Here is an 11787-nt window from a genome sequence, read left to right as displayed (position 1 = left end):
AAATCATTTAAATTATTATTTTTTAAATCAATAGCAAACCTCTGTGCAAAATCAGAACAGTTGTGGGCAGTTGCTAAATATAATATTTAAAAAGAGCAATATAGGGAAAAGTGTGAAAAGCAGTATGCTATGTGGAAAAAAGCAAGCATCTACACAATGAGCAACCTGAACAACTTGTTCAAATGTGTCAGTATACAGTATAGCTGTATAAAAAAAATAACAGGAAGTTCAAGCAAAATCATAAAAACAGACTGCGTGCCCTGTATCAACACAATAATAACACCTTATAGAGCAAGTTGAAATCTGAGTTACAGTTCCTTGCCAGGGCAGCAAAGCAAAGCAAGCCAAGAATAAGCAACAATAAGAATAAAGGAATAAAGAACATTTTATACTGCAACAAATTCATGTTAAAGGAAACTAAAGGAAAGGAAAAGATTTGCTGATAAAAGAAAGTCTTAAGGAGGGACTCAGAGAGAGAAGAGATCACTGTCTCAGCTTACCACAGCGATTGCTTTGTGCCCTTTATAGTAGTCTTTTCATGTGACTGTTTCTATCTGCAAGGATCACATTTATATACAGAATTCCTACACTACTAAGGCTTAACAGAAAATATATGTTCGCCACACTGGATAACTCAAATTGATTTTATATCCTTGTTTCCACTCTGTCAAGTTGATGATTTACATTTTGTTCAGCGAGTGGTACTTTTCCTTCTACATATGAATCATGACAAATACAAGTTACTTGGACATACAGTTATATCATTTTACATGTTTTTGATATATTTCAAGCACTTCTTAATAAGCTTCATATTTGACGCACATGTATATTTTATATCATTAAATTTAACTTGGACCCTGTTGATTTATTTTAAAGTTTAATTAAAAAGATTTTGAACAGCCCGACTTGTATAAAACCGCTTGTGCCTCACACACACACACTGCTCCAAACAAACTCAATGCATTGCATGTTCCCTTGAGTAGCAGGAGGTGGCAGCATTAGTCGATAGTAAAGTGTTTCAAGAGTACAATCAAGCTTTTTAGACACATCCTATCATTATTCATTTAAAACTTCATGCTGAAAACCTAATTTGTTTAAAAAAAAACAGCTTTACATTTATTATTAGAATACAAAGAAGCACAGAGATTGTAAGGGAAAATCATAAATATATAAGATATTAAAAATATGAAGATTAAAGCTTTAAATAAACAAGTACCATACAGCCCCACAAAGTCAAATGAGGAAGTAGCACTGTGTGTCTGTTGTTTCCACACAGTCTTCAGCTGCTTAACAAGTCAGCTGTAGCCAACAAAGAGAGAACCTCAAGACATGACAGATACAATAAGACACCAACCAGCAGGACTTGTCTGACAAGCAGCTGTAATGCCAGATGTATTAGTATAACATCTCAGACAAACAATGGCTGGCAGTGTGACTGTCAGAGGAGAAACACTTCAGATATAGGACGGAAATTCTAGTGTAATGAAATTCAGTGTTTCGAAAGAAGGAAGTTGCAAATGTCATAACTTAAAATACATTTCAAAAGGAGACTCATCAAACAAGACATTTGAAAGTGGAAGGCCAAGAGAGGTCATGATTCAAGGAGCAAATAAGATTTATTTACAAGACACAGAAGTACAGGGAAAAATGGCTACAAACAGCCACATACGTGATGCCATGAATTTATGTAAATCTACAGTACTGTGATCCGTCGACTCCAAGTAATACACATGTACACAGAGAGTAAGAACAATGCAGGTATGGACTACAGTTGATTGTAAAATATGTCAACTAAATTAAATTGATAGAACGTGGGTAAACAAATATGGTGGTAGAAAACTACTTTTATAACAGCTTTGGAACAATACCAATACCACATATCCTCCTTTGGCATCACTTTCTCTTTAAAAAATAAAATAGTACTATAGCTTTACCTATTCTTCTTTGACCTTACAGCCATTACTAAGAATCGTCTTCATGTTTTCAAGGTATCTCTCTGCCGGCTGAGGTCTGATGGTGTGGACCCAACATTTTGATCGAGCCACTAGCTTCAGTAAACTTCAGAAAACTCTTCATTTGTCCGGAGCCCCAGTGTAAAGTGACAGCTGACTGGTTTTGTTGGTTTTAGCTGTACCAAGATCAGGCAGGTGGGGGATTAGATAGAGAGAAAAGAGGTACTGGACCGGTTATTCATCAGCAGTAACATCGATGGCGTTGTCGTAGGCTGCTCCCTCCAGGTCTTCTACCCGTTTCCTGCGCATCTCTGGAGGAGGTCTAGGTGGGGGATTCTCAGGAGGTTTATTGATGCTCCCACCAGTTGGCTTATAGGTTTCCTTTCTTGGTAGAATGGGCTCCCAGTGTTCACCTCGAATAGCGGCCTGGTAAGCAAATAGAAGAAAAGGAATACGTATTACATTGGCTGTTCAGGGTATTATCAAAGTAAAGCTGCCTGAAGCCTTTTGTTCAATACATGTAGTGATAAAGTAATGATAAGGAGCAGTTGCCCTTATCTTGTACACTTGTATACATGCATAAGACAAATTGTGCATACAGTAAAGATTTATAGCTTTGGTTGACACATCTAGTTCAGTTAAAGAATTCAGGCACACCCCTGACTTCTGAGATTTCATAACTACAGGGCCATGTCTCAACAGAGCTAGTGAAACAATCTCTTCCTTGTTGCTGTTTCCTTGTTTCCACTTCCTGCTTTATCACACAACCTTATCAGTGTTGTCTGTAATTAACCTGCCTTACTGGAGGATAATGTTGTAAAAGCCAACAACTTACCACAAGGTAGATGATGCTGGCGATGCCGAGGCAGACGCATCCTAGGACGGTAGCAAGCATGAAACCTCCAGGTACACAGAGACTAGACAGGCAGATAGACAGAGAGGGATTTAGAAGACAAAATAATACAAGTCCTGGAGTCTTTTGTTTCAGAAACTTGCTGTGAATATGAGGAATGCTGTCTGGCAAAAGAAAGTATCTGAAACAATCACTCACGCAGCATGTAGAAATGCTCTGAAATAATAGTTCTTTGTCAGTGGCCCAAAGGCTTTGACGACCACGGTGAAGCAGTACTGGCCTCTGTGAGAAAAGATAAGGTAGCAGTGAGTGTTAAACTTCAAATATGAGCATTAATACTATATGCATAGAGTCTGTTACCTGCAAAGCACTTAGTTATATCAAAATATCTTCACTTACGATCTCGCCACACTCGTGCCTTTGGACCTCTTGCTTCTGGGATACTCCAGTAGGCACACAAACACGCCAGCAGCACTGGTTATCTGTCAAGGCTGCCTCACATTACATGGTTCACTAGGTCACATTAAACCTATGATAAGACATCAAAGCTAATTTGTGAAAGAAAATGATGGATAGACTAGTTGTGTCTGATATAAAGGAGAGTATGCAGAATATGCAGGGAATGCCAGAGTAAAAATAAAATACTCTTCCTCAAATTTCTAACGTTTTACCAGTTTTCATTAATCCAAATGTGTCATGATTCAGTTTTGGCTAATAGAGACATTATCAAGCCTTAAGATTTAGAATGCATTATGTACACATACAGCAGCTCTTGCTGTAAACTCAAATTTGTTACCTGTTGCACAAACCAAATACATGTACAGGCTTATATTTACTCAGATCTCATGTATTCTAGTCATTTCAGTCACTAAAATGTAATCTGTACAACCTGAGGGCGTTAATAAATCCCATATAGATTTATTTTTCCATATACAACATGTACTTGTAGGCTACTGAAAGACTGTTTTATAATGGTTGCAAAACAGTAGCAAAGCATATCACTTGAAATATATTCTGCACACTCTTTTGGTAATAAAAATACACATCCATGCCAGCAATTCTTTGAAAAGGGAAAGTGGACATTTTAAATTTCACAAATAAACAACTTATGTTTCTCTTCTTTAGTTGAAAGTCTTGGTTGGCAATAAAGGATACACAGCGTAAGCAGCAAACTGCCAGCCTCTGAACTGTCCAGCGACTCCAACAATGCCTCCAGTGAGGTATACTGAAACAAGGAAACAGGAAGAAAAAAAATTACAAATTTGAGAAAGTTCCTTTAAATTACAATTATTTAGAGAAGCAAGCCCAGCTGGAGTTATAGATTGGCTTTACTTTTAGTTTCTCATTAAAATACTTTACTATTATTCACAGCCAGCAGAATATACAGTGTCAAATATACTGCTGCAATAAAAAAAAAAAATCTAAATTACAACCAACCTCATACAACTACTGTTATTATTGAGTAGTTATGACTTGACGGCAAAAGTGCGAAAACAACGCTAAAACAAAAATTTCTCTCTAAAAAAAAAAAAAAAGAAAGAAAAGTTTTTCGGGGATTTTTTTTTTTTAGGATTTTGCTAAATAAAAGTTATTTGTCAGTTATTTTTCAACAGAATACATTTTTATACTTACTAAATCCCGAGGCCAGTGCCTGCTCATTTGCCCACATCGCCCACTCTATTTTCCCCATCGTGTTCGCCTGAACAAAACCTCGAGAGACGGCTTCAACTCTCCAGTACAGTGGCTCACGGTACTGATTGTTTCTACAAGGAAGCAAATGTATTTACGTGATGTGAGGTGTGTGGAAGTGCGGCTGCAGGAGGGGGCGGCTCTTACCATGTCGTCATTTCCGAATATGTGATGGGCAGGGCAAACCAAAGAAACCAAACAGGTTAATTAATAGACAAGGACAACAGGTGCATCTAGTATTATTCAACTTCAGCTGGTTATCCTGTTTAAGGTTCTTTAATCTGGGCTCTAGTGGATATCTGACTTGAATGAAAGCATGCAGACAAAAGTAAAAAAAAAAAAAACAAGATGTATGACTATGTGTAATGGCACTGCATTTATCTTTCCACAGTTGACAGCAGGTATCTCTATAAAGCTTTTCCTTCTTATTTTAGAGCTTGCCAGGCTACTGAACAGTCTGGTCATCTTTGCTCTTGATTGAAGACATGATACTGAAGTACACTTTTGGACAGTTACTTCACTGTCTTTGCACCTGTCCCTGCAACACAGGCAAACCTGAATCTGGGAATGGCTGAAAACAAAACATGAATCACTTTCATTGACTAAAATAAACTTTATTTTATGATTTGGACTAAGATTAACAGACATGTATATCTGAATTTATGTTTTCATAGATTTAAAATGTAAACACAACATTAGGTGACCACCATCATGAAACACATGGAAACTTAGCCTCATAGAAAATATCCACATTTTGAGAGTAAAGGGCCAGCTGTTCTGGTCACCTGTATTTCAAGTTCAGTGCATCTGGGCTGTTAGTCAAATACCTCTTATACAACATTTAACAGTAGTTGCTGAAAAAGTACACACGAACAAATTAGTCATTGGGACAAGAGACCAGCCTACTCATAATCAAAGACATGAGCAAACCAAATGGCAGGTGCCTGGTGTTATTGTCACTTGTAAAAAAATAGTTACTGTACATATTACTAAGACAAATTAAATTTCTGCTGATTGTCTTCATCATTCTGCCAGTTAACTTTGTCCACTCAGGGGATCACACACTTTCTTTAGGAAGCCCATCAGATCGGAGTAGATGCTGAGCAGCATCTGTCACAACACAGGGGCCAGGTCCAGCCTTCAACACAGAATAAGAAAAGAAAATTCATACCAATTACCAGACTCTTAATTTGTCAGACCCTCAGATGTCTTTTCTTAATACAGCCTTAGCATTAAAAAAGGAAAGACTGGATTTAGATGCAGTGCAGTTACAGCACAACAGAGGAACAACTGTATATCACAATCAGTGTGCCACAATTTTCAACTGAATATGTGCAACACAAGGATCTGCACAAGCATGTTGGAAGGAAATGTTGACATACATCTGATTTTGTCTTGCAGATATCTTTTGACATGCCATGATTAGAAATCAACAATAAATAACTCTGATTGTAATTTGTTGTTCAAAGTACACTGATATCTACCAGGGAAACAGAGTTATACATCAGTATGTCCTCGTTACCTTGGTACTAATAATGTAGCTTATTCCTTTTGGTATTGGCTCTATGCCAATAGCCTGCTTCAGCTCCTCTGAAAGGGCAGCCCTGTTAACAGGAACACCCTTAATAAACCTGCAGAGAAGGAAACAACACTCAGTGACTCATTTTACAGAAACACACCTCAGTAAACAACGGCTATATTTGGAGATAAAAAAATATTTTATTATGTTATTGTATTTATGTCAAGAATTTTTTTTTTCAGATAAATTAATTAGTGTGCATGTCAGCAATATATTGCAGAGGTCTGTTAAGTCTCAACTCACTGTCCTCCATTGGTCTCTGGAGGGAAGAAATGTTGAAGCACTTGTACAAACTCAGGAACATGCTGCTGTAGTGTGAAGATCACTGCGTTGGGTCCTGCATCAAATGTGTAAGCCAGCTAGATGGAAACAAACAGACTGTGACCACAATATAAAGAGAGTTTTCTGTTCCCCTGACAGCAAAAAACCCCAAACCCATGAGTTTCACATCTTCATTACACCATCTCAGAAATTCAGCTGTGTGCAACAGGACAAGACAAAAAGAGTATAATAGACTTGGTAGTGAGACAAATAAAAAGTCTATGTTACAAACACTGAATGGAGCGTATAGTCATGTCCTTATTAGACATACACACAAAGAAGATTCAAAGTATGTTTGTAGTCTAAACTTTGAATTATGTTCTACCCTTCAGTTGCACCATTTTATTCATTTCACTGTTTCTAATATTACAGAGAACTGAAACAATCACAATCCATTATTTGATTTCCTTTATTTTATATCTGTTATTTTGCTACGTAATAATGAATGCAGTGAAAAGTATTACATTTTTAAAGAGTGGAAAATGCAGAACTGTCCAAATGACTCTAAACGTCAGTGAGTCTGAACACTCAACAAAGTGAGCTAGAAATGGAAGTGTGGAGTTGCTCACCCGTGTCTCCCCATAGTGTCTGTTATATCTATGAACCACATTGATGATCTGTTGAGACACACTGTTGAGATAGAAGATGGGAGGGTACGTGTCAAGGCAGGTGGCATGAAACTGGTTACTGTCCTTCATGGTTAGTTCAGCAAACGCCACAAAGTCTTTTCTTCGCACTGCTTCCATCATCTCTGCCATCCGGCCTGGGACAATGGACTCAGCACGGTGCTACACACAGACAAAAAAGATTGAGATAAACAGTCTTTGAGGGATTTAAACCAGCACAATCTACACTTTAAACAATGCTGTAATGTAAATACACAGAGGTTAAATAGAGTACCTTCAGTAGAGAGCTTGTTTGTACACTTGTTTGCATCCCAGAAGTGCTTCCCACTGGTTTCCTCTCAGCACTAGCCTGGAAATATGCATTAAGTACACCAAATATTAAAAACTGATAATTTAATAGAGCACTAATGTGCCAAGTCCTAAAAGACTAACATTAATGTTATTCATTCTGTCACTGTATGTCTCTTTCAAACACACAAATGGACATACCACAAGGACAAGGATTCTGAGCTCAGGCCAATGAGTCTCTGGCTCCACCTGCTGGGCTAGACTGTCTTTGCCATCTTCTTTCTGCCCCATGATCCACTGGACAAACCCTCCATACATACTCCTGCATGCACTGCCAGAGCCTTGCCGAGCAATCCCAGATAGCTCCCCTTCTACTCCAAACACCCGCGCAAGAGTGTAAACTGTGATACAAAATGTGAAGGAAGGAAGGAAGGAAGAGCAGAAGACACTAAATGGAGATGTATTAAATAAGTATTCAAATAATTCGGATTGATAAAAGCTGAACACATGCATAGACATTTTTTAGATGCTTAACCCTTGAATTTGAGTTTGAATTAATCATGTTTGTGAGAGTTTAGTCATGGAGTTCAGTCACACTCTTACACACACTTACCTAGACAAGCAAATCCAGCAGCTGAGGATGCGAGCCCGGCGGCAGTGGGGAAGTTGTTCACAGAGCAGATATGGACTTTGTGAGAAAGACCAGTGGAGTCCAAAGCGAGTTCCCCATCATTACGTCTTTTTCTTGCTAATCGTCGGACTAAACACATAACACAGAAAAATGACACAGCGGCCAAGACACTCTCTTAAACTCTCAGTTTCTTATGTTACACAAGCTTGAAGAGGAAAAACACAAACCAACAGAACTTACTCTCTCTCAGACAGGACTGCAGTCTCGGATGGTTTATGTCCTCCTCTTTGCCATTGAGCCATATTCGATCCTCCTGAAAAGATCTGCTGGTGGCAACTGTTGTGGTTGTTTTGAGCTGGACAGAAAGAGGGAGACAAAGCAGATATCTGAGAAACTGTTATATATTATCACTAAATCCCACAATCCCAGACTTTAAGATTACAGAATCAAGATTTTTGCACATCATACAGACATTTTAAGGTAGTTATCATTAGGGCATTATTGAAGAACAGGATCAAAGTTTGATTATCAGGATCATATGTCTTTATAGTCTTGTAATTCAAATGTTCCTTGTGTGTCTCACACAAGTGCCAGCCAGAGAGCTTTCTGTTTTTAAGCCCCTAAGCTGTGGAACTCTCTGCCTCTGGACATTAAAACAGCGAGCTCTCTGTGTGTTTTCAAAAGTAAACTTAAGACTTACCTTTTTAATCTAGTTTTTCATTTGGAGTCATTTATTCTTAGCCCTGGATTGCATTATTATTTTTATTATTTGTATTATTATTTTAAACATTATTATTTGAATCATTGCTTTAACATATATTTATCTTATTTTGAGGTTTCTGCCCATTAAAAGGAAGTTTTTCCTCGCCACTGTAACTAGCTAAATACTGTGATGTGCAATGCTCATGATGGATTAAGGTGGGGTCAGACTGAGTCTTACCCTGTCTTGAAGTTGGGTCTCTGTTAATAATTTGACATAGAGTGGTCTAGACCTCCTATGTTTGTAAAAGCGTCTTGAGATAACCTTTGTTGTGATTTGGTGCGATACAAATAAAGGTTGATTGATTGATTGATTGATTGATTATTTAATTATTTAATTATTTATTTATCTATTTATTTCTTGTATTCACCTGATCTTGTTAACGCAAGCTTATTTTTAACTTTTCTTTCCACCATTACTTATTATATTACTTTTACTGTATTGATTTTATTTTAAAGTATTTTATTTATAATCCTGCCTTTTATAATTTTACCATTGCTGTTGTTTTCTGTCTCTCTGTTATTCTGTGAAGCACTTTGGGTTTTATGTATGAAAGGTGCTATATAAAGTTGAGTTGAGTTAATGTCTCTTTAACACTTTTAAAACATTATAGGCACCACTGTAATATTAGCTCTGATACATTATGGTTATACACTGTTTTGTTAGACTAGGAAAAGTGCCATTACAAACATAACTTGAATAGCAACATATTTATGTTGTAGTCTTTGAATGATTGCAGGAAAAATGTGAATCACTGTTGTAGCTCTGGACAGGAGCAACAAGACTAGTCTTATTGATAAACAAAAAAAACAAGTTAACTTAATCACCTGGTCTTGATGCAATGTGACACTCAAAGAGGAGTTGATGGGTAGGATTAATTCTTCGTTTCTCTTCCCCCCTGAAAGGAAACGAGCAGGATAATCAAGTCCACACAATGGAATTGTATGTGAATGCTCGACAACATAAGTATTCATTTAATGGACAGACATGACGTTACATGACATACAATAGTCACCATGCAAGAAAATAATCAGGGTAAGTTTACGCCAATTCACAAACCTAAAACACAAGGTTAAATATAAGTTGAAGTGATACTTACAGTATTTTATCACAGCTATATTCACAGGAGCGGTGCATGTCACTATATTTGGCTTCTCCATGCTACCTTCGGGTATAACTGTAGGAGTTTGTATTGATTAAACTGTACCTGAATATTGTAAAATGCACTGTACAAGGCTTCTCGCGTGTAATGCTAACAGTGTTCAACCAATGGTTCAACCTTACTATAGCATTTCCCCGGAGGTCTCTCTCGATTGGCTGGTGGCGAACACATGGCTTACTCCTCCACCAATCAGAGCCGAGCAGTCTTCAGTAAACATGCGGAACAGCCAATGAGAAGTCATCTGACCACGGTCGGGCGAAATGGGGCAATGACAGAGACCAACCCTCTGAATTGCTTTATAATTCATGTGATATGGAATTTATGATAGATTGGTGAAATAAGTATATTTAAATAAATAATTGGACAACCTGAGGGGACAGAGCCTTCTCCGTAGCCGCCCCCACCCTCTGGAACTCACTTCCCTCCCGTATCCAAAACTGCTCTGACCCTTCAGCATTCAAATCTCTTTTAAAAACTCACCTTTTTAAGTTAGCTTTTAATTTGTGATTGTACTGTTGTTTTGTTTGATCTGTGTTCCTTGTTCCTTGCTTGTATTGATTTTAACAGTTGTACAGTGTCTTTGAGTTTCTGAAAAGCGCTATATAAATAAAATGTATTATTATTATTATTATTATTATTATTATTATTATTATTATTATTATTATTAATAAGTTGGACTGGTCCCTTAACACAGATGCACTCTACAGGAAGGAGCAGAGCTGCCTCTTTTTCTTAAGGAGGCTCAGATCCTTTTAGACATCTGCCTAAAGATGCTGCAGATGTTTTATCAGTCTGTGGTGGCAAGTGTGTTTTTCTATGCTGCAGTCTGCTGGGGAAGCAGTATAAAACACAAGGATGTGAGGCGACTGGACAAACTTGTGAAAAAAGCTGGCGCTGTGATTGGAACCAGGTTGGCCTCACTGGAGGCTGTGGTGGAGAGATGCACACAGAAGATGCTAGAGGCCATTCCAAATTACACAGATCATCCACTTCACAACTTCTTTGTGGACTAGAGAAACAGCAGCAGTGGACGGCTCATCTCTCTGCGCTGCAGGACTGAGACATACAGAAAATCATTCATCCCTGCAGCCATTAGGCTTCATAACTATCTAGCCAAAGGGAGATGAGCTGACAGACACCTGAATTACTTGTTTTATGTGATTTTTATAATTGTATCTGCCAGACACCTGAATTCCCCCCTTCGGTGATGTATAAAGTACATTCTATTCTATTCTATTCTATAAGCAAACAACCAAATAACTAAAACTTTTAGTGAGCAAGGTCACTGTACTGTGGTAAGTGATGAGCACTATGTTGGAAGTTATTGCTTAGACTTACAGTTGTGCTCATAAGTTTACATACTCTGGCAGAATTTATGATTTCTTGGGTTGTTTCTGTTGTCATTATGATATTTAAAAAGAGTAAACACAGTTGTTTGACATTAAATGGCTTTACCCAACCACTAACCATGAGTGAAAAACAAGTTTTTCTCTTATCATTCATGTTCTCTGAAAAATGGCAAAAAAAATCACAAATTCTGCCAGGGTATGAAAACTTAGGAGTACAACTGTAAGTACACATTTTACTTTTACTACTATTTTACTATTATATATTAAACTACACAACTGATTGAAGAGAAGTTTGAATGTGATTAGACTAAAACATCACATACTGCTTAATGCATTGGTTGTAAAATCGAATCAATAAAACACTGGCAAGGGCCATTCTCCCTGCAACATCAGTCTACTTTTGAAATTGTAGAAGTAGATGACCCTTTAATACACATGGCCACGAAGGAACATGCACATTCAAAGCAAAGATGACGTTTACAATATAAGTAAATTAAAATATCAATCAATTGTGGTATTTTTTAAAGAATGTTGATACAGTACAGCAATAAGAGTATTTTCTTTGGTTGTTCTGCCA

The 11787-nt window shown here is 37.5% G+C and overlaps 2 protein-coding genes across 2 annotated transcripts; both read right to left on the bottom strand.

The window, feature by feature from the left end:
• Positions 1-1597: 1597 nt before the first annotated feature.
• On the bottom strand, positions 1598-4633 carry LOC117810506 (cytochrome b-245 light chain). Its single transcript, XM_034680371.1, has 6 exons — positions 4438-4633; positions 3961-4030; positions 3205-3279; positions 3004-3087; positions 2788-2869; positions 1598-2378 (listed from the first exon to the last, which is right to left on the bottom strand). The coding sequence occupies exons 1-6, from the start codon at positions 4493-4495 to the stop codon at positions 2187-2189; spliced, it is 561 nt and encodes a 186-aa protein (XP_034536262.1). The 5' UTR covers positions 4496-4633; the 3' UTR covers positions 1598-2186.
• A 454-nt stretch (positions 4634-5087) lies between these two features.
• Positions 5088-9999, bottom strand: mvda (mevalonate (diphospho) decarboxylase a). Its single transcript, XM_034680370.1, has 10 exons — positions 9799-9999; positions 9527-9597; positions 8180-8294; positions 7922-8068; positions 7510-7709; positions 7295-7369; positions 6964-7182; positions 6317-6432; positions 6017-6125; positions 5088-5632 (listed from the first exon to the last, which is right to left on the bottom strand). Exons 1-10 carry the CDS (start codon positions 9857-9859, stop codon positions 5552-5554), a joined length of 1194 nt encoding a protein of 397 aa, XP_034536261.1. The 5' UTR covers positions 9860-9999; the 3' UTR covers positions 5088-5551.
• Between the last annotated feature and the right edge of the window lie 1788 nt (positions 10000-11787).

The sequence above is a fragment of the Notolabrus celidotus genome, chromosome 3 (genome assembly GCF_009762535.1).
Source record: "Notolabrus celidotus isolate fNotCel1 chromosome 3, fNotCel1.pri, whole genome shotgun sequence".
Taxonomy (NCBI): domain Eukaryota; kingdom Metazoa; phylum Chordata; class Actinopteri; order Labriformes; family Labridae; genus Notolabrus; species Notolabrus celidotus.
Note: the sequence above shows the minus strand (reverse complement) of the source record. Positions and strands in the feature narration are given on the sequence as shown.